This window comes from Pseudopodoces humilis, chromosome 4 (genome assembly GCF_049639895.1).
Source record: "Pseudopodoces humilis isolate 2021_Gansu_Grassland_sample_001 chromosome 4, ASM4963989v1, whole genome shotgun sequence".
NCBI classification, from domain to species: domain Eukaryota; kingdom Metazoa; phylum Chordata; class Aves; order Passeriformes; family Paridae; genus Pseudopodoces; species Pseudopodoces humilis.
The window spans coordinates 1933296-1956660 of NC_142203.1; the positions used below are offsets into that span (position 1 = coordinate 1933296).

Below are 23365 nucleotides of genomic sequence, written 5' to 3' on the forward strand. Positions count from 1 at the left end.
TGTAACTGGAGCACTTCTTGGTGAAACTGAGGCAAGCTGTTGAGAATCTCAACATTCTCCATGTCCTGGGTCTCCCATTTTCTTCTGGAGTGGGCCCACAAATTTCCCTATTTTTCCTTCTGTCACCAACATACCTACAGAATTTTTTCTTGTCGCCATTGATGTCCCAGGAAAGATTTAACTCCATCAGGGCTTTACTTTTCCTAATCTGACCCTGGACAACTTCTCTATGCCTCCCAGGCTAGCTGTGATTGCTTCCACGCTCTGGAGATTTCCTTTTTGTGTTTTCTGTTTGTCCAGGAGCTCCTTGTTCACCCACACAGGACTCTTGCCATCTTTGTCTGATTTTCTCTTTGCTGGGATGTTTTGCTCCTGAGTTTGGAGGGGGTGATCTCTGAATATTAATCAGCTTTATTGGAGCCCAATTCCCTCCTGGATTTAAACCCATCATACTTGACCAAAGCAGATCCCTGAAGAGGCCAAATTCTCCTCTCCTGAAGTCCAGGCCATTGAACTCGTGCGCCTTCCTCACCACCAAAAGGATCTTGAATTCCAGCATTTCACAGTCACCACAGCCCCTCTTGGTGGGTTTAGTTTTTGGCAAGTCAGGAAGAAAAGGTAGGTGGGTTTAGTTTTTGGTCATTATGAAGGAATTGTTCCCTGGCAGGGTGGGCAGGCCCTGGCACAGGGTGTCCAGAGCAGCTGGGGCTGCCCCTGGATCCCTGGCAGTGCCCAAGGCCAGGCTGGACATTGGGGCTGGGAGCTCCTGGGACACTGGGAGGTGGTTGGATTAGATAATCTTTAAATTTTCTCCCAACCCAACCCCAAGCCAAGCCATGATTCTCATTTGGGGTGGATGAAGTCCTCCTTCTGGACCAGGGCTTGTGAACACAAGGCCGCTCCTGTCTGTCCATAGAGGGGCCTGTGGACTCTCCCTGCAGTCTGTGGCACATCCCTGCCACCCTGCCTGTCCCTGCCCTCCCTCTTTGTCACCTCCCCACCCATCCCAGCAGAGCTCCATGAACTCCATGGTCTTTGGTTAGAGGTGACACCCCTTCCTGTCTGCCCTGCCTGTCCTTCCTAAAGAGCCTGAGGCTGAGGCTCCCCTTCCCCAGGAGCTCTCAAAGGGTAAATCCATCCCAGCTGGAGCTCGTGCGAGCCCAGAGTGTGTCAGACCATCACATTGTCCCACACTTTCCTCAGGAAATAGCGTGTGTATCACTTTTTAGGGGCCCTTCGGTCTTGCTTCAATGCGTCACATGTGCATTTTATGCGGTCTGTGCACTCGATTGCATTTATTGTGGCCGAGGCAGCACAATGCATTTCTCCACGGCTCCTACCGACCTCTCACAGCATCCCAGAAAACAAACACATTCATTTAGCCTGCTTTTGATTTTCCAGTCTGATGCAAATGATTGGTGACCTTTCCCAGTGTATTTTGAGGGCTGATTTCCTCCATCTAGTGAGAAGTGTGCCCGCTGACCCAATCATCTGATGTGTGGCCTCGGATAACTGCAGCCCATCAGATGGCAAACAGAGAAAGAAATATTATGGTGGAAAATGTATATATATATATATCTGCCATCCTCCCCACCTCCTGTGCCCCACCTGTGTTTCACCAGGTAGTCCATGCTTCCTGTACACTCCCACACAGGTGGAGACTAATTCCAGTTTGATACAAACCACGTAAAAACCCAATTATTCTTACTCACCTACACTGGTAAAATTCATTTTGCTGCACTCCTAGCAAGCTAAATTTTGCGACCAGGACATGTTCCTATGTTCTCCCGTTCAGAGGAATTTAAAAACACATATTTACAATGATATGTGTATCGCTGGAAGTTAATCTGCAATAAATGCAATCCTAAAGCTCCACAACAAAGTTTTTTTTTGCAATTTTGCCTTTCATATTTTAGATTCTTAATCTAAAGCGGTAGTCTGCATTCTAAAGTGTATCTCTCTATTAAGAAACTTATACAAATTGCATTAAAAAATACTTTGGGATCAGTAAAATTATCTTCATTTAGTCCTATTTAAAAATTATCTTCTAATTTGTCCTATTTGATTTCTAAGACTAAGTGATCACAGGTCACTTAGTAATCACTAAGTGAACAGATTGACCTCCTGCTATTAAATCTAAGGTATAAAATAAATGTCATTGTGTTTTTCACAGAAGTATCAGAGACTACTTATTTCATGATGATGCAGAGTGTTGATATTCATGTTAATCCCTTCAACTCATTAGCAACAGATATAGGAGGATGGGCATTGATAAACAGTTGCTATTCTGAAGAGATTTATTCATTATTTTCTCTCATTGTCTTCACTAGAATTCCTGTTATGAAGAATGTGAGGAAAAACCCAATTTTCAGTTCTTCAGGAGAAGTCCCCATGTTTCGTGAAAGATTTGCAATTTATAACCAAAGGTCAGAAAGCTTCAAGATGCAGAAATTTATGACTGAAGTGCTAATATTCAGCCATCATTCTACAAAAGTATGTCTCCTCTTGTGTGCAGCATTATATTCTCATTTTTTGTGACTGGTGGAGATATATAAAATAAGGGAAAATTGCAATTTTGTGACTTTTCTGCTGAAGGACAACATGCTGTAGTGGGAGCTGAGTGCTGAGACTGCATGTTGGGCAGACATTGTCACCAGTGAGTGCTTGTGGGTGGCTTATTTTGTCTCTAAAAGATGGTTTCTGGAGAAAGGACACAAGGTGAAGCCATTATAAAACAAAAGGATGTGATTTATGGGCTCATTCAAGGTGTAAACCAAGCGCCATCTCTCTTCAGTAAACAGAATATTTTTATGTCATTTAATTGTTTGGGAGAGAGTGGTGTTTCCACGTGCTACTTTAATTGCTAAGCTTCTTCAGAAATGGAAATTGTAGAGTTAACTAATGTAATACATTTTGGGGAGCAGGCTGCAGAGCAAATAAAGGAGAAAAGGGGCAAGGGTGTGAGCAAACACCAGCTCTGCTGTGGCATCTCATGGCAGGTCTGGCCTGCAGCCACTCCTTAGCTTCTCAGAAATTAATTTGCCTATGCAGGAGAGGGGGAGAATGGATAAGGACTGATAAATATCCCAAGAAATTTGACTTACAGGAAATTAAATTGTCATTTTACATTTCTGCTGCTCATTCAGAGAGCAGAGGGATAGGGGGAAAAAAAAAGAAATTTTTAGACTCGTTCAAACCTAAAGGGTTTTGGGTTGTTTTTTGTTTTATTTTTTTTAATCTGGAAGAACAAAGGGAACACATTGAGGGGAGCACAGCACCAACTGCTGATTTTGCCAGGAACAAACTTAACCTACCACAAAGACCCCGTGGATGGATCCAGGAAAACACCACGTCATATCTCTGCTCCACATTTGCCGCCAGTGAGATTAGCTGTCGTCTCCTTCAAGGTCTTGCAACATAACAGCTCCAAGGAAACTGCCTCATTTTTCAAAAGTTTTATTGTTAAGTTTGAAGACTAGACAAGGTTGTACTGGTTTTACATCGCTCTACATGATTTAGGTATATACAAAACCATTTGAATACCACACAGCTTGAAAGGTTGCAAAGGTCGTTTGTGTCCGAGATACTTCTGTACTTACTGACACATCAGAAGCCAGCACTGAATATTATAGTTCACATTGGTTGTATAGCAAAGATACACTCATTTAGTATCCTTAGTCTTCAAAACTGACACTTAATTTGTATGCAGCCATTCCAAAAGAGAAAGTCAACCTCAGATCCAGAGCCAGTTGAGGCGACGGGCCCTTAGCGCGGATAAAAAGGAGCCTCGTGCCAGTGCTAAATTTCCCAGGCTGTAAATGTAGCACATTACCCAGCAACATAAAGGTGAAGCCTGCCTGCAAATACTTAACTGCTTCAGGGTGAAATTTAATTAGGAGAACACTTTTGGCCTTGCTCAATGCCGTTGTTAGCAATTAGTACAGAAGTCAAGGATCATTTCCGAGCTTTCCTCTGTCCCCTCTTAAAGGGATGTCTCCTGTCCTGCTCTTCTGTTTTTTGGGGGCTGGTTGCTTTCACTGGGAGAGAACAGTTGTGTTAATTTATAACGTGCCCCTTATGGCAATAGTATGCACCTAGACAAAAATATAAAATCAGAGGGAAAAAGTTTAATTCTATCCCCTAATCTGATTCCTACCTGTTCTGTTAAATCTGAAGGATTCTGCTTAAACCAAGAGCCATGTCAGACTGATCCTGCTGACACCTGGGAGCAGAATTTGCTGCTGGAAATGCCATTCCAAGATGGCTTTTTGGTAGGTGAGGAATAATGCCATTGGAAAAACCACTAGCATGCTGGTTGAAATTGTGAGGACATCGGATATTTGATTTTTTTAATGTATTGTCATGGAGAATTATCACAAGGTGTGGAGCTGTCCTTGCAGGCTGTGAAGACTGCTGGCAGCTGACTCAGGACTTGAGGGTGAAAATACTCAGCACAAAAATTAATACCAAATTAAAATTACTGTGTTACATCACATGAAAACTCTATGTGCAGATGAAGGGATTACAGTTAATTTACTAAACCAAGAAATATTAATTCAAAAGCAAAACTGAAGTGGCAAAAGATGAATAACATGAAAAAAAAAACCCAAACCAACATTAAGAATATAAACCAAATATTTCAAAAGAACATTAATGCAAAAAGTCTAATTTTCTGAAATGGCTGTCTGATTTTTGGATACAATCAGTTAGTGAAATATCTGCATGCTATTCTTCATACCTGTAATTAAATTCAGGGTCAACTGCTCTCCCATAGTAGGAAAAATGTATTTAAAACACTTAAAGTATTGTGTGTGAACACCCTAAAGAGATAAATGGAACTAGTTTTTTGGGTTTTTTTGTTTGGTTTTTTTTTTTTAACCAAAAACCAAAATTTCAAAATACAGGCAGATTTAATGTGGGGATAGACTTGTCCTCCATTATTCAGATTTAATTTTTTTTTTTTTTTACATTAGAAGTACCACCAAGGTGGTTGACTTTCTCTTTAAAATTGCTCCTTTTGCTTGAAGACCACTCCATATATACATCATTAAGGAATGCTGTTAACACAGTTACAGACAAGACAGTAACAGTCTAGTGGCTTTTGTTATGCAGCACAAAGTAAAAAATAAAGAACAAACTTAGCAGTGTTGCACAGGACCTAAACATTTCTTACACATACTTTTACCTTTACAGGACTCTTCTTTAGAAGTCTTTAAATGTCTAAGCCTTATAAAATAAATACTTGTATAAATACAGTTTAAGGATTAAGTCATTTTGTAGAGGCAGGGTGTTCTGTTTGCTAAAATGTGACAGTTTAAGTGACACTATCAGAAAACCGCCACCATTATATCCCCAATTCTTGTATGTAAAATTCCTGGCTGCTATTCTAGAGTCTTTCACAGTTCAATGGATAATATATATTTAGTCTGTGGTGGAGAATGTGTGATTAAATGCAGGTTTTTTCGAAATCCAAACCATTTTGTTTCCAAGGTAAACTTTGCCCTTTTGCAGATTGTGGGCCAGCTAGCTGCTGGCCTGGGAAGCAGTGCCCAAATTTATACTTCAGAGTTTTGGTGAGAATGGAACAGTGACAGAAAGTATAAGTTCGGTGACGTTTGCTAAAACATGCAGCTGCACATCTCTCTCTCTCTCTCTCATTCTCTCTTTCTCTCCACGTCAGCATGTTATGAAATTAAAAGGTTGGCAGTAATCCCAAGTGCTGTTGTTTCAGGTAACAGATAAAATGCCCCCTCACTCCCTGTCCCGGGATCCTTTTTGGGCTGAGGTGCTGCTCTAATGTGGTCACAGAGCACTTTACTCCAAGGGAACTTGGGTTGCTCCTCAAAGGTTGGTATTGTTATCTCAATTAGCAGGGGAAATTGAGGCACAGGGGAGAATGCCCCCCTGCCTACTGCTCCACTTTTCCTCCTAAAAAACTAATTTTTAGACTGGGGTTGCTATCGTGCTGTGTGTGAAGCATTCCTGTAGATGGGGCATGGTAGGAAACAGGCTCCTTGTGGCTCACTGGTGTGTGTCTGAAAAGACTTTTTAGGAGCAGAGCGTGCCAAGGGCCAGGCTTTCGTGTGCTCCTAGGTCACCTCTTACCTTTTGGGGAGGAAAGCTGTGACTTTAGGAAGAGCCTAAAGAGAGAGGGTTTCCTGGCAGTAAGGGAGTCATTCCTCCCCATGTGTCTTTTAGCACCTGGTTCCTTCACCCCGCATTTTCCTCCTCGCAGGAATTCAGAGCATTTGTGAAAGCAGTGTATTTGTGAAAGGGTGGGCAGACCACAGTCCGGGGCTGCGAGCTCACCCCTGGACAAATCATCCTGGAATGGGATTTCTGATGCGCTGTGTGGGCAGCCAAGACGAGGCACCACAAGCACCCTGGTGCCTCACCTTAGTCTACGTGAAAAAGCACGGGAATTTTGCAAAAATCCATAAACTTTGGCAAGTTAGTCAACTTCATATTACACTGAGCTGGTTACATATGCAAGGAGGTGACATCTTCCAAGGAAAACAACACCCAGCAGTGCTATACTAAAGACAAAAGATGGAGGCCGTGTCTACAGCATGCAAAATAGAGAAGGAAAATGGGGCAGTTAGGAAAACCCTCCAGGTGCGTGGACTCTGCTGTCTGGATGAAAGTGGTGAAAGGTAGCTTGAAACATCGCAGGTACTGTGTTTCACAGTACCGTGGAGAATTTCCCAAAATATTTGTCATAAGAACTGACATTGTTTGATATAGGCACAATTACTATAATGCAGTCATCCCCAAGTAAACTTATTGCTAAAAGCTGCAGTATCACTTTTTGCAAGTAAGATGGTGGTATGGTTTATGGAGAACTCAGCCCAATGTTCCTGAAGCTGCAAATGAGCTTCGTCACACTATTTCTCTTCCCTTGTAAAAAGGATGCTGCTGTTTTTTTTCATCTTTTCCCTCAACGCGTTTCAACTGGTGGTGAACAACTCAAAGGAGAACTAGGAGGATAATTCCACAGCAGAAGGGACAACACCAACAGATTTCAAGGGCAAAAAAACTCGGATCGTTTTAAAAGGGCAGGCTTAGACCTCCTGGCGAAAGACAGCTAGCGGCCTACCATAAAAATGAGCGAGCACTGGTTCATGGAAAAACCCCACTCAGCATCCTACAGGCTTCTTCATCTACGGCGGGAGCAGGGTGGGCTCAGTCCTCGGCCGCGCAGCCCAGCAGCTCGGACCGCAGGGTGATGCGGCCGTACCACGACCAGGGCAGGATGCGCACGTGCCGGGCGTAGATCGGCGGCTCGATCACGTTCTTGCGGTGCGTGTCGTTGTCAAAGTTCCCCTGGAACACCTGTGGGGGAAGCAACGGGGTGGTTTTAGTGGAAGTTCCCCTGGGACATCTGCGGGGGAGGCAGAGGAGAGGTGCTTTAAGGCCGCCCGGCCTGCGGTGAAACTCCGACGGCCCTGGATCCGCCTTGAGCTTTTACTGTCGGGACGCACAACTTTTAGTGCTGTCTAAACTTAAGGTTTGAAGAGGCAAAGAGAAGGTTTGGGTTAGGTTTTAGGAAGGAATCCTTCGCTCTCAGGGTGGGCAGGCCCTGGCACAGGGTGCCCAGAGCAGCTGGGGCTGCCCCTGGATCCCTGGCAGTGCCCAAGGCCAGGCTGGACATTGGGGCTGGGAGCTCCTGGGACACTGGGAGCTGGCCCTGCCGTGCCTGGGGTGGGAATGGGTGGGCTTTAAAGTCCCTTCCAACCCAAATCTGTGATTCCATGAGCCTCTGCCTCTGCTAAGACCTTGTGATTCATTCACACTCAGCCCAAGGTGCAGGTAGAGCCTTCTACTCAAAGCTTCACTCATGGTTCTGCCAGGGCCACGCTCTGCAAGTTACACAAAAAATCGTTAACATTTAAAAAATTAGATGTCTTTTCACTTGGCATTTGTACCACCTCAAATTAATCCCAGGAGATCCTGTTACTGTTTCTGAGAAAATAACATTAATAATTAAGGTTAAGAATTTTTATTGTATCACTTACATCACTTATAGCTGGGATGCAACTATATAAACCCTTATGAAATTGGTGATTATCAAGGCTATTATGTTCTCATGTCAGACAAAAGTCAGCAGATGAATTAGGGGGTTCAAGCTGTGATAAAAGTAAAACATCCTAGCAAGTACAGTGCATGTTACAATCTTATTTCCACCTGTATTGGTTAACTCACACAAAAGTGAGTTATAAAACTCCTGTCTGTGATAAATCAGTGCCAGATTTTTCCCCTGCAAGCCACTATTTAATTTCAAAGGCCACAGCACCAATTTTTGGCAAAATGATCGGATTATCCCCTTGGGTTATTTTCAGTTTTTATGGGAAATGTTCATTCTCTTAAAATGTCAGCCAATTCACTTCTCATTTGTAAAAAAGGGACCTGATGGCTTTTCAACTTGAAATGAATGACTGTCATTTGCATCATGCAGAGAAGAATATGGACCTCCTGGAGAAGTGCTTATATGACTAAATTAATGTAGAATTACAGCTTTCCTAGAAGTTCTTGGGAATATATCAGAGTTTGAAGTCCATGGTGGCTGATCTAAAATTTTAGCCCTGACTCTGGTTCCTTTGTGGCAAGTTCACAAAGCTCTTTGGTCCCCATGCTGCACCTCTTTGGATTTTGGAAGCTTCTCTCCAGTGAAAATCTGAAAATCTGTCCCCTCCTCAGGTGATGCTCTTTAGAAGTGAAGAATTCCCCTTCTTGTCTGCCATCAGAGGTGGGAGCGTGAAGGGATGTGGGAGTTCTGATAGATGGATAAGGTAACAGAGAAAATGGCCACAGAAACATCAGGTTTGTGGCTCTAAGGAAAGAAAACCCAAATTATTTAGCACAGGGAAAATTGTTTGCTGCCCAAGTATAGTGGTGATACACAAATCAGCAGAGCTTGGGCTAACAAGGTTTGCACCTTAAGTCCAGTTTAATTTGTATCAAAAAAATAAAAGGCACTAGGTTCATAATTGATATTATAGTGGCACTTCCCAAACGCCAAAAAGCAGCTAGGAAAGCTTAAAAGTGGTTTTTGTTTTTAATTTGATTTCTTGTACATGCAAGACAAGTATCTGTTGATATTTTTTGCCAGGCTAGACAAAGGAACATTTCTACAGCCCCAGTGTTTATATCTGCATGTAGATATGCAAGGTAAATAAAATTATGTGATGCAAAACCAGCAACAAATACAGCTGAAGGAGGGAGATTATGTCATCTACTTACAGCAGGAAAACAAGAATTAAATTTTAGTTTTAACTCATGCATGATATCATTATGGCTTGAAGCCTAACTGATCTGTCTCAGATGTTATTTTATGCAAATATGAAGTACACCTTCCCTCAAAATTCAAGATCTAGTTTCATGAAATTAACTAAATGTACTATATCAGAAGAAGGATTTTAGGGAAATAAATTAATCAGAAAGTAAGGGAAGCACTGTCAGCATCTACGAAAGTGACCTGCATGAAACACAACATTCTAAAGGAAATCTACTCTTCTTTTTCTATGGCCTCATGGCAAATTTCTTATGGGAAAAACGATGTCCTTTCCCACTCTTCATTTTCCTTTAGCCTCAGTTCACTAATGGAGTCAAGGAATTTGGAAGGAGTGGGGAGGACAAAGGACAACACATGATTTATTAGTAGAAAAAAGAGCTACTCCTGTAGCTAAAAGTAATTTTTCTTTACTTACCTGCTGCTTTATGGCCAAGCAGTCAATACTAAATAAGCCACCAAAGCAATTAAAACCCTTGAAAAGCTGATGCCTCTCAATGCCCGTTCCTCACACTTTTTTTTCTTTCCTGAGCAGTATTTTTCAGGACAGCTCTGAAGACTGCCATGATTTTGTCAGTTTCCAGAGGCTGATGTTGGAATTACAATACAATGCTCTATTAAAGGAAAAAAAAAAAATAATATCCCAGTGATGAAATAACCCTATTTTGCTGAAGAAACACAGACCAGAATGCAACTTACCAACGTGTCAGTGCACACCCTCATTTTCAGCTCTGGGTGAGTGCGAGTCTGCTCCTGCCTCATCCCAAAACAGCAAACACAGAGAAAGAAGCAGCAAAAAGAAGGTTTTTATGGGAGTTGTTAAACAGATAAGTCTCTCCAGGCTGAGAGGAGATACTGTAGATGTCTATAAAACCGTAAGTGGCGTGGGGAAAATCAATAGCAGGCAATAGTGCAGTGTCCCCTCAGCAGGGCCAGGAGGCGACAGGCAATGATAGCAGGGTCGTCCAGAGCCATCTAAAGGTCACAGCTCCCCTTTCAACACATAATTAAACCGTGGCACAGCTTCCACAGCCTTTCACCACTGCTAAAGATCAGGTAAATTGTGAGGGGGGAAAAACAGCTGGGGCTATTAAGGATACAGACAGGGGAAAGAAAAAAAATAAAAATTTAAGAGCTGGGAAAGGGCACTAGGGAAGAATAATAACCTTACTTTTCCTGATGCCTTTTTGGATCTACCTGAAAGCAGAGGCCAGGCCAAGTGAAGGGAATAAAAAGCAGCTGTATTTGCTGAAGGGCCTTCAGGTACATTTACGGCAGACAAAGCCCCCCAGGGCTGCACCCAAAATGGAGCAGGCCTGACGGGTTTCCCACTTCTCTAAGTCTGCTCCATTTGCACACCGGGGGTTGATCTCCCAATTGCAGCTGCAGGAATTGATGAAGCCATTCAGCCCCAGTTTGCTGCCCCAGCTCCCTTTTGTTTGCATTTCTGGGGCCTGAGGCACTGAGGTGTCCTTGATTGCCAGGCCTGGAGAGGAATTGCTGGGTCTGACCCAAATGGGGAAGCAGCAGCTGACCCTGCACATGGGGTTTGGGGTTCTACCCCAAAGACCTGCAGGGTTACAAATGCATGGGAAATGTAAAAGCTGAAATCCCCTGGCATCACTCTAATTTTCTGGTCATCTACTACAGGATGGTCTGTCCTTTGGACGAAACCTGCCAGTGGCTGCCACGTTACAAGGTGACTTTTCTTTTGTACAAGCGGATCAAACAGCTCCCGCTTTTTGACAACCCTGTTGTAGAGCGTTTCAGATTTTACAGTGTCTCTATCTATTTATGTCAGCCTGCCCACTCAAAAGGTGTAACTTGCTGGGATATTTACTCAGTGCTAGCAGTCCTAGTTGTAAATCTGGGATATTTACTGAAAACTAGCAGCTTTACACATACAGACTCTCCACACCCATGTGTAGCTCCTCTGTAGCCCAGTCTCTTGTGGCTGCTGTTAAAAAAAAAAAAAGCCAGAAAATGCATGCTGCATTTAAATATGATAACTTTATTCATGATTACTCTGTGGAAAAAAGAGTGAAAGGTACTGATATTCTCTGCTGAAAAGTCTGAAATACAAACAAAAATCGTTTATACTTGTGTCCAGCAAGCAATTTGAATGTCTTGATTCCAAACAATCAGTGAGATTTTTCAACGTAAACAAAGTGTTTTATGGCATTAGCAGAAAATCCAGATAATGACAATGTAAGCTGATTAGAATTTTAAAAAGAAAACTGCTCTAAGACAGAATAATTTAGGAGAAATACCTGAAGATTAGCAGCTCAGGGAAAGGAATGTTGTCTGCTGTACCTTAACAACATTTTTTCACACTGAGCAGAATATTTTAAAAATGTCATTTCATGGAGCAGTTAATCTTGCTCATATTAGAGGAAGAATATTTTATAAAGAGTATCCAGTCATGGTGCCTGTTTGGAGCTTTCTTCAGTGCAGAACATCTCAATATTTAGAAAAATAAAGGTGACACATGGATGTGTTTGTGGGCACGTGCATTTTTGGAACAAATAAGAGGAGAAAAAAACATTATTTCTCTGTTCAGAACAGATAGAGGGAGATAAAACTTTTAAACTTATGAAACATGCTCTCACATTCTCACACTGTCTTTCCCATCTGAACCACATGCTGATGCTACAAAAAAGGGTATTTAGTCCACTCTACATGGCTTGCAGGAGGTTCAAAGCCAAAAAGAGAAATATTTTGAAGACTAAACTGCCTCCAGAAATGCTTACAGAAATTCAAGGTAAGTTACTAATATCAGCATTATGTCTTTTTGTCTTTTTGTCAGCCCATTTTGTCTCCCCCCAGCTTTTGGTGTGGTGTGAGGGAGAGAGGTGTGTGCTGAGGGCACACCTGAAATGAGCATAGCTAGATCTTCATCTGACACAAATCATGATAATTCAGCTCAAAGTGGTGGAATTCACTTGTAATTTAAACCAGTGCAGATAAGAAGTCACTTAGATTAGAAATTACCACTATTATTGCAGGTAATGCTATCAAATATTAATAATTTTAGCTGTATTACTCAAAAAAATTAATTACCTGTGACAAGTATGTAGATTATATGTAGGAATTGAATCTATCTGTGTAAACACATTATAATGGCATTATAATAACTAAACATCATCAGAAGAAATACATTAGCAAAACTAGCAGGGAGATTTTTAACCTGGCATGATCTAACTTTTCTCTGATAAGCAGATTCCTGTCTCCTCTCGCCCTGGCAATGGACTGTACACTGAGAAATGTACAAACTCTAACTGGTTCATCATTTTGTGCACAAACTCAGTGTCCATTTGCATACTGGATATTGTCTACCTGCAGTTAATTGCACTTCTGATGGCTGGTGGTGATGTCTGGCACTGCTGCAGACTGCCAGACTCCTTTAGGCTACTTTCAAATGTTCTCATCTTCCTGTAAAAAAACAGCCTCTGAAATGCCATTTGACACTGCAGCTGGCCTTGAGTTACCTACAGCAGGCTGTGCAATTTATAAATCACATGTGGAATGTGATTAAAAAAAGGGAAAAAAAGAAAAAGGTCAGGTTTGGTTTGGACGTCCTCAGCTCTGGAGGCACAGTGAGCTACTGACCTCTAGTTGAGAAATACAAGATAGCTATTAGCTCTGGTCCTGTTTCTAAAATACATTTTCTTCCTACGTGACAGCCTGCAATGTAATTTATTTTGCTCCTTGAAGGCCACAGGCAAAGATTTCATATTTTTTTTCCAAGCAACTCATTCAAACACTATTTAAAATGAATGGGAAAGGCTCCATTTGTGGTGCTTTTTTTGGTTGTTTGTTTTTTTTTCCTCCTCCCAGAACTTTTTGACACGGATTTGTCACATCAGCATAGATGTGAAATGAAATGACTGGCCATTAAAATAGAAGGAGCCAAGCAGGAGCTGCAGGAGACACTGTTCCTGGAACAGCTATTCCATGTAAAACAGTGCAAAAACAGAACACCCTGTTTCCTTCTCCTCTAAGTCACTGTTTTGTTAAGGACTGACCCAATTTGCAGTGTGCAAGAGATTATATTTTATGTATTTTTATATATATATATATATATATATATATACACATTATATCTATACCTAATCAATATATATATCTACATATAAATATAAGTATAAATATTTATAGATTAAAATATATTTTATATATATATATAATATAAATATAGAATATATATAAATATATAAATAAAACTTAATGCATTGTATACAACATAATACAAGAGACCAGTAATTTTCTCCTTTGTAAATGAACTTCAGAAAATGATGGGGAGGGATAAGTGAACAGCCCCAGGCTCTCAGCAAGATCTGCTGATGTTGTAGGACTCATCCTGCAAACAGATCAGCAGTGAGATGCTAAGCACCAGATGGGATTAAGTTCTCAGCTCTTGCCTAAATTATAAAATCACAATTTCATTCTAAAGTCACAATATTCAGCCACAAGTCATTGTTAATACCCTACCAATATCTCCATAATTTTTGTGTCTCTGACTTTAAAGTTGTTTTTTTTTTTTTAATTTCTTTCACCCTGTTTTCCTTTCCCTGAAATGTTTTGGAGTCACCTTTCCCCTAAACTTTTTTGATGGTTAAACAAGGGCCACAGGATGATTTCAGGGGACTAAATCACCTGCAGGAGAAATAAGAAATCTTTGTGTTCTATCCTTCATAGAATAAATTAAGATGTTCAGCTGATAAATAGAGCTAATGAGGGTAAAATATGAATAATTAATGCTCGCTGCTGTTGATAGTCGTTGCTATCTACCTTTTACCTCCCTTCTGTATTTCCTGAAAACAGATGTAACCTTTCACAGAACTTTTTGCTATGAAAAGTTGGTTTCTTTCACAGTTTTCTTGCATTTGGGAGCAAATCTTATTATCCTTAATATCCTTAAATCTTGTTAAACCTTAATATAAAGAAATTGTGGTGGATCCTGTGCAAAGGTGATAATGTCAGACAGGACCAGTGATGCTGTTCCTCTCCTGTTCCTCATGGGTGAGGTGCAGCATTGCTTTTTCTCCTTGTGATTTCATTTTTATTTATATTTCTGTCCCAGTGCACGCAGGCCTGGGTTTCTGTCCAGTGGGAAAATCCCATGGGAACGCTGCATCCACCCAGCTGGAGTGGTGAGGAGGGGTTGGGTGTCAAAAAGGGTTTACTGGGTGACACTCCATTCCTCTGGCTGAAGAAATTTTTTGTATTCTCAGTCGTGAAATGGATGATGGAAACTGAGAAGGAATAGGTTGAAGTGCTCCAACCGAAACAAAAAGAAAAAAAATGAAGATAAAATCGTATATTTTTTGTGTCCTCTGAGGACAGGGTGGGTGTGTGGCAGCAAGGGGGATAAACCACCTTCCCACTTTGGAGGATATTTTAACAATGGAGCTGACTGTTTATGGAATTTTCATCACAATCTGTCTCTTGGAAGATATTAAATGATAATCTGATGGAGGATGGTACAGCCTTGTCTGAGGTGAAGGACAGGTGAACAAATTAAGCCTTAGCCCTGAAATTTAACTTTCTGCACCCACTCCAAGTGCCAGGAAGGGGCTTGGGGGTTCCTGAATCCCATTTTATGCTGAGGGCACAGGAGGAGAGGACCACAGTGCCTTTGGAAGTCAAAAGGTTTGTGCTTAAGTGCTGTCTTGAGACCCTTTCCAGTCCTACATCCTATAAAGTTTTGCCAAGTTCAGTGACTTCTGCAAAGTCAGACTCTGTCATCAAACTTTTAGCTTTTCTGGATGTTTGTGATATAGATAAAAAACACCCCAAAGGCAGATATTTTAGTTTGATGTTTGTGTATCAAAGGCTGAGGTCTAGACTCAAATCCAGTGAACTTGTTTATTTTGTACAAATTTAGATTCAGAATACCCTAACTTCTAATTTCCAGTGAAGTGCATTTGATCTTGCTGTGCTTTTAATTGATCTTGACTTGTTAAAGAATTATAATAATATGCAACTATTTTATTCTCAGGGATGTAAATTAATACAGGGTGTGACGTGTTCAAACGAGACCACGCTTAAGAGCATTCCATTTTTCCTAATGGAATATGTCTGCAGCAATTAACAGTCCATCTGATGAAGAAGGCAAAAACAATTTAATTGCTTTGACCAAAAAAAAAAATAAAAATAGACTAGAAGAGTACTTTAAGTCAGAGTGCATTTTCTTTTAGATTTGCTGCGACTGTGTTATCACCAGGGACTCCAACCCATGTTCTTCTTTACAATAAAATGAATGCAAGCATCCACAGCGCAGGTTTGGCCTAGAGAAGTCATTTCTTTCACTTCCCCCCTCTTTTTAAACACCAGGGATTTAAAACAGGATGTGTACTGCAGCCACTAACTGGGTGTATTCCTGGAATGCCTGAGAAAGGCGAGCTGTTTGTTTACAATTTTTATCTGATAGCCATTTACACCAGACACATCCAGGGCCACCGGTGTCAGAACCTCCTCTGCCAGGTGGCCAAAACAGCTGGTTTTGTCTTCCCTATCCAAAATCCTTTCGGAAAAAAGAGTCTCATTTTGGGTTGAAACCACGGTGAGGTGACATTTGGGTGTCAGGAGTGGGAATTCACAGTGTGGGGATGGCAGGGCCTGACAATGCAGACACGTTTTACAGTCATGCCAATACCCAGTCCACTATTTTTGGACACATTCACCTAATCAAAGACATTTAATCAATCAGCTAAAATCTAAAATCTAAATCTAAAATCTAAAATGTGGGAGATGCAGCTGTCTAACTCCCTCATCATTAGCTCTCCCTGTACTCACACAGTAAATTTCGGTGCATATCAAAGGTTTTCTCACTGTTTGAAATAAAATTAATTGACTTACGTGAAGAATATTGTTGGTTTATTTCCTGAGAAATTTTTACTTATACTAAGAAATGTAAGAGGAAGTCTGAACATTTATCACCCTGAATACCCAGATTTGAGAAGTTATCAGACACATCAGCCATCTGGTATTTCAATAAATTTGTCTTTTGTTTCAATCAGACATAACCCCACTAAGACGTTTAATAAATAATTCACATTTTGTTGTCTTGGTTAACATGTCCCTAAGCGATGCACATGCTGCAGTATTTCTCTTAGCAGATGTCATTATGAAATTCAGGTATTTGCAGTATAAAAGTTTTATTCAATTTAAAGGAAAGGTATAATGAATAACGAGAGAAAAGTTAAATGCTTCCAGGTAAATCAATCAGTAAACCTGTACTTTCCCTATGCCTCTCATTAAACATTTGCTTAGGAAGTTGTGAAACCTTTTTTTTTATGTTTCATATTCATTTTATAGCATAATAAAAATAATATTTTCAGTGGGTATTTGAAACCCTAGCCATTAATTTCCAGGAAAAAAAAAATCAGTCCAAAATGTCTGGGTAACAAGGATGTGCTTCACAGGAAATAATTAAAAATAGTCCATACTTACCAAAAAACGCACTGAAACACTCTTTGTTTGAATATACAAATACACTGCTGTTTACCCACCTTCTGCTCTAGGGTTAAATGAAGAAATATCTCTGATTAATGGAGAACTGTGAAGTTTCATGCCCCCAAATTTATGAAATTTGTGTTAATTTGTGAAATTGACAGCACTAAATCAGGTGCATGGCCCTGGTGGCTGTGATATAACACTGTGAGTGTTGACTCTTTTATTCACCCTGTGTGTGAGATCCATGCACTTGGAACCCCCTGAAATAATAACCAGTGGTGTTGCCAGCACCAAAATTCCCATTTTTCCCCCTGCTTTACCTTGTCCTTCTTCTGCTTCTCGTCCTGGTATATTTTCCAGTGCTCCCCATCGTTGCTGTAAGCGAGCTTGTAGGACCCCACGAACTGGACGTGGCCAAAATCTTTAGCTCCTTGGGTGATTATCCCAGTGATCTTTGTAGGGATGAGCAGGTCAACCTAAAGAGAACAGTTTAAAATTAAAACAAAACAAAACAAGCAAAAAAAAAAACCCAAAAAAACACCACAAAAAACCCCCAAAACAAAACAAAAAAAACAACCAAGAAACCAGCCAACCAAAAAGCAAACAAAAAAAACCCCCAAAAATCCAAAAAGAAAACAAAAGAAAAAAAATACAAACCCAAACAAACAAACAAAAATAAACCAACCAACCAACCAAAAAAACAACAAACAAACAATTTTTTTTAAAAAATAAACAAAAACCAACAGAGGAGAACATAATTAGAAGAGTTTCAGTCTGGTTTTGCAATACACCAAAGTAAAATGGTTCAGCTTTTGTCCTCCCAGTGTGTGCTGACACTGTGGACAATAATTTTACTTCTCCAAGCTCTAAGTCAATCAATTTACCTTTAGGTTCCTTTTTTTTTTTTCACTTTATCTTTGATACCACCTAATGACACAACATGGAGTAACATCACACCTTTCTCCTGAGTATCATGCATAGCCCCAAAAAAAACAGTTAATCAACACTGGGAATGATTTGCAGCTAAAAACTCTTCCATGTGCTCCTGATAATCAGAATACATGGCTGACTCCCCAAGTGTCTTTCCATTTCCTTCTCAATTCATGAGCCCATGCTTTAGTAAGTCTCTTAAAACATTTGTTCTCATGCTTCTTTTCTCCTGAAATTCCTTCTCAGTTTATTCCTTTATTTCCTTTTCTGCTTCAAAAGCTCAAAGTTTCTCATTTCTTTAATTTTTTTTTTTTTTTTGAGTTCTTTATTTTGTAATCTTAGCACAAGGCTTTTTAAAAATGCAAGACAGGAGTCTTAAAGCCTAATAAAATCTTTCAAGTGGTTTCCACGTGAGTCAGCATGTCTGTGATCAGTTCTTTTTGAGCCAGAACCCAACACTGAATGCAACAGATTTGGGCCAGATGCCTTGGATTAAAATCATCAAGAAAGAGAATGCAATAACAAAAGTAAATTGACCTAATAGTGTAATTTCAGAGGCAGAATGAAGGAGCTGAACTCCCTATCAAAACTGATATCTTCTTGAAATTTGAGAGTATAACTGAGGTTTTGTTCTGTGTCCTCCAGTGATGTGGCGAGTCAGTAAAAGAGAAATAATAAAGAAAAAAAAGGTGGATTTATTTAAAACGATAAATGGCTGTGGAGCAGTTGGCATTTTTAATATTGCCCCTTAAATCAGGCGAGAGAGACTCAGAGTGAAAATATTACAGTAAAGTGAGAGGAGTGCTGAACTCCACAAGCAGGTGATTGACATGTTTTTACAGGAAAAAAAACCCAAATAAATTGTAAAGTGAAGAAATAAAGAATCTCTGGCTGATCAAATGCTGACGACCCAGTGGTGGATTTTTGGGAAGCTGAGGCCCTCTGAGCAAACTGGTGTTGGATGGAATGTGGGGCTGGGCAGAAGAACTGATGTGATGTGGAGAGTAAGAAATTAAGAAAGAGAGGAGAAACAAAAACCAGCTTGAGAAATCAGCTGGTCCTGGACAGTGCCTTTGGAAGAGGGACTCTGGGGTTTGGATTTGTGTCCCAGGCCAGGTTGGATGGGGCTTGGAGCAACCTGGGATAGAGGGAGGTGTCCCTGCACATGGCAGGGGGTGGGGCTGGGTGGGCTTTGGGGTCCCTTCCAACCCTTCAGACCATCCTGGGATCCTGTGACTAGGTAAAGAAGAAAGCACAGAAAGGTAAAGAAAGTACCTTTATTTACAGGTAAAAGTACCTGTAAGAGTACATTTATAAGAATAGAAGGGGAAAATTTCATTGTTCAGAGCAATCAAACAAGGGAAGCATGGAGGTCCCAACACTGGAGCAAAGAGTAGCAAATAATGAGTAGTAAATCCTTCTCAGGAAAGGAACGACTTAAAATGCTCAATACTGAGATACCAAGAGAGCGAGGGGAAATGTCAGGGCCTGTAAATGGCTCAAGAATTTTGGTTTTAGCAGAACCAGCTAATTTATTGCCACCTTTTACTGCCAGTAGCAATGTTGGGGCACCCCAGGATATGAAGGGAAGTGTCCCTGGCAGGCAGAACTCTTTCTGTTTGCTCTTTTTTCAGTGGTGGGAGAGAGAGGCACTCAATCAGAGCAGGACATTGCTTTGGGAGCTTTCATGGATGGCTTGAAGGGGCTTTTCTCTTCTGCAAGGAGTGCAGGGGAGCTGGGCTCCTAAGTGGGCCCCTGGGAAATGAGCGCTGCTAATTAGAATAAGTCTTTCATGAATTAATAAACACCAGGTCTCCAGACCTTGCTTCCAAATATTTTGGAGTCTAAATGGATAGTCTGTTTTTCTAAGAAGACTGATCTGGCAAGGAATTACTAATTGGTCCACTCTTTCAGGCAGCTTTTGAACTAAACATTTCGGAGTCAACTTTAGATTCTCTTTATAAATAATTTTGACATTAGCAATTTTACAAGCGTAACCTCTTTTTAGCAGAGAATGCTTCTTATACTAAAAGTCAACGTCTCTGCTGTTAACTTGAAAAAAAATGCCTTCACAAAACCAGTTGTTTATTTTTAAAATGTTGAATGTGAACTGAGAGGATTTGACAAATATTTAACATGGCCATGACACTCAGAGTACTCCTCATTGAAATTCAGAACAGGGAGGGAAAAAAAAAATTCTCATTAAGATTCAGGGGATTCCAAAGGTAGAACCACAATAAATCTTTATTATCACATAGATCCAGTGTTAATAAAAATGTCCTAGTAATGATTGTTTTGTGCTTATATGGGACATATCTGGTGGCCTTGCACTCTTGTTCAGAAAATTATGTGTGAAGCTGGAAGCTAATTTGGCATATGCTCAGGTTTCTTTCAGTAGGACTCATATAGGACTGTGTGGAATATGTGTGTGTGGACTTTAAAAAAAAAAATGAAAAAGAAATAATGAATAAATTTACTCTCTTCTAGGTCTTGACGATACAGACCGCACGTCTTGCTGGAGATGAAGGAAAAGAATGCAGGATATAGCACCAGCATTTTCATCTCATATTTCAGCATCTTATTTATTCATAGGCAGATGAGAAGTCTTCAGGCAAGAAAGATCATTATTTAAATTAAAGAAATGCAGCTTTTGCTTTGTAGCCTCATTACCTTCCACCTTGCTTTCCGTTCTTTTGTGTTGAAACTGCTTTAGAGCAGAAAGTTGAGGGGAGTTTACACCGATTTCTAGTGCGTAAATTTCCAAGTAAAACATCTGCACTAAAGTAGCTTAAATGAAAGTCATAACTTCCCATCAGGACACAGAACACTTTTATTCAGTTAATGCAGTCTGCAAGTAACAGGCAATCAAACAAATTACCAGGGAGAGAAGTTGAATTAACACACAACCGGTGTGTACCCTTCAAAGCTGAATGTGATTAACAGGATTAGAACGTGACTCTGGGTTTTTCAGTGCAGCAGAATTTAGAAGGAGGTAGAGGCAATTAGTCTGCAACTGATAGAATCAGTATCTGGTTACAAGAAGAGCTGTGGTCTGCAGTTAATGTACATTTCTACAAGCAGCTGATCAAAAGACAGTTTAACATCCTGTATTTGCAAGAACTCTCCAGAGCTGTAACTATTCCCTTTTCCCACCTTGTTTCGGATGTTACAGACAATTCAGGGTGTTTTGGAGGGGAATTACTTTGAGGAAAACAGAAAGATAAATGCACCTGAGTGTGAAATATTTCTGTGGTGCTTGTGTGGATGGGCAGCACCAGCTCGGTGTCGGTGTGGGGTGCTCACCAGAGGTTCCCTGCAACTTCAGCCATCCTCTGGCTCTCCAACACATGGCAAAACCCAACCATGCTCTGCCCAAGATGCCAGAGACTGGGAAATAAGCACAGTTATTCTGCATTCACACTGGCAGACAGCACAGGGGAATGGGAGCAGGCCTGCAACGCTGACACCACAGAACAGGGCATCTGCACAGCTGTGCTGAGGGGCTTCCACTGCCAGATACCCTGGGCCAGCTTTTGCAGCACATCTTTTGGCTTAATTTGATCTGAAGGGAGCCCATGCTTTGTGAGGATAACCCATGGTGTGAGCCAGTGCGTGAAAAGTGAAGATGTCTTTAAAAATAACGCACTCCTCATCAACCTGGCAGCGCCAAGGGAGGAGAAAGAGCCCTCAGGATCCAGGGAGTGCCAGGCTCTGTTTCCCAGTGAAGATAATGGTGAAATGGCTCACTTGACCTTCATCTGCTCATCATCTCAGGAGTATTTAAAATCTTCAGTTTGTTCCTGTCTTTATACAGACATTATGGTTCTGTTCCCAGCATAGCCAATCCTAAATTCAGCTTGCCTTGTAATTTTAGACATGCCTTTTTTTCCCCACAGGTTTTCTTGTATTTACTTTTGTGATCCTGTAGCCTGTGCTTTTTAAATTTTTTTTTTTTTTTTTTTTTTTTTAATATTTGAAAAATCTCTCATCAGATTACACTGATGCATGCTGGGCAATCTTAATCCACTTGGCAAATATAAATATAATATTTATATATAATATTTATAATAATTTATATTTATTATATATATTAAATATACATCATTTATGATATAATTTATATTATAATAATAATTATAATATATATAATTTATATAAATAATATAAAATCACTGGGATAAGAAATAAATAAACCTGGATCCAATGAAGATGATGATAAGAGGGAGGCACTGCCAAGGTGGGGACAGTTCTTACCCTTAAGAGACTGAAAAAAAGAAGGCCACTCTTGTCTCCAGCTGCTAATTCACCAAAGTACAGACCTGCCTATTAAATATCCTGATATTGCAATTAGGTCTCAGATTATTTTGGGATGCTTAAGATAACAGCTGGAACTTATGGCTGGACACCAAACCCACCAAGAGAGTCCAATTTCCTTCCCAAGTCAATAACCTGTCCTAAGCAGGTTATTTACTCTTCATTTAAGACCTCATGATTGCCTTGATTTTTTTCCAGGGTAAACTGGCACAGTCAGAGCTGTTACCTCTATCCTAAGAGAAGGATTTCAGTGTACACAGCAAAAAAGGCAGAAATGCAGCTCTCCTTATCTTACTGCATCAGATAAAGGTGCTTTGCACTCTTCTCCATACCCAAAATCTGGATGTAAAGGAAAATTAGTGCTGGTACAGTAGGCTTGCTGCAAAGGTGCAACTTATGTGTGTTTCTAACTAAATTTCACCACTAGTGCCGTTTTGTAAAATGAAATTCAGCATTTCAGGCTTCTTTTTTTTCCCTGAAGGGTCACACTAAACCCCCAAAAATCCCAAACCCCAAACCAAGCCTAAAGTATAATCCATCATGACCAATTGGATCTAAAAAACTTTTATGGGGGGAAAAAAACCAACTGAGCAACTAGATGCTCTTTGCAGAGAAATCTTATTTTCATCACATCATCTTACATAGGAGAGGGATTTTGTTGTGTAGTCCCTTAAATATATATTATTAAGGTAAGTATCTAAAAATACCACCTGAAAAAAGTTAAAGTAAGTTATGACAGAAAATGAATTGCTCTAGAAGAAGCCATAGTAACTTGATAGAAAGATGCAATTTTTAGCATTTTGATCAATATTCCACTATATAGGATTTTCATGCTTCCTAGGTAAAATAAAATGAAAATAATTAAAGTAAAGAAGTGTTTTCATTTAATTTGGTATGTATTAGCTGTACCAGCTGTCATATGTTTAAAATTAAACATCCCCTCAAACCTAGGTAGAGATGGGTTGCTTTCAAATAAAATAAGGCTGGAGAGTCTTTAAAGTTCTCCTTTAAAAATGTGGAATTTATTTTGCTGGCTTCTTTTTCACTTAAGCTTAGACCTTCAACAAGATTTTAACACTGTGTCACTATGTTTTTAATACCTGTAGTGCTCTAGGCTAAGATAATAAATACTGGTCTTATTTTCTTATTGCTCTTAATTGCTTTTTCCTCTGAATGACTTTATGTCTGCACTAAAGAAACAGGTTAGGAAGAATTCCAGGTACCATCAGCTGTCTGCAGTACCATTTAAAAGTGACAAATAGGAGGGTGAAGCCTGTTGTTTGAATTCTTCATGGGCCACCAAAAATACCTCTCAGGCCATTATGTTGAAAAGTTAGGAGCAGAACCCACAACCAGGCTGAAAACGTTACTTTA

The 23365-nt window shown here is 40.3% G+C and overlaps 1 protein-coding gene across 1 annotated transcript in view; it reads right to left on the reverse strand.

Annotated features, from left to right (window-relative positions):
• Positions 1–3440: 3440 nt before the first annotated feature.
• EDIL3 (EGF like and discoidin domains 3) overlaps positions 3441–23365 on the reverse strand; it is a 231014-nt gene continuing 211089 nt past the window's right edge. The window contains exons 10-11 of the mRNA XM_088054435.1: positions 17068–17223; positions 3441–7332 (exon numbers count right to left, since the gene is read on the reverse strand). Of these exons, the coding sequence (XP_087910561.1) occupies positions 7183–7332; positions 17068–17223 (306 nt within the window). The 3' untranslated portion in view covers positions 3441–7182. The remainder of the gene's footprint in view (positions 7333–17067; positions 17224–23365) is intronic.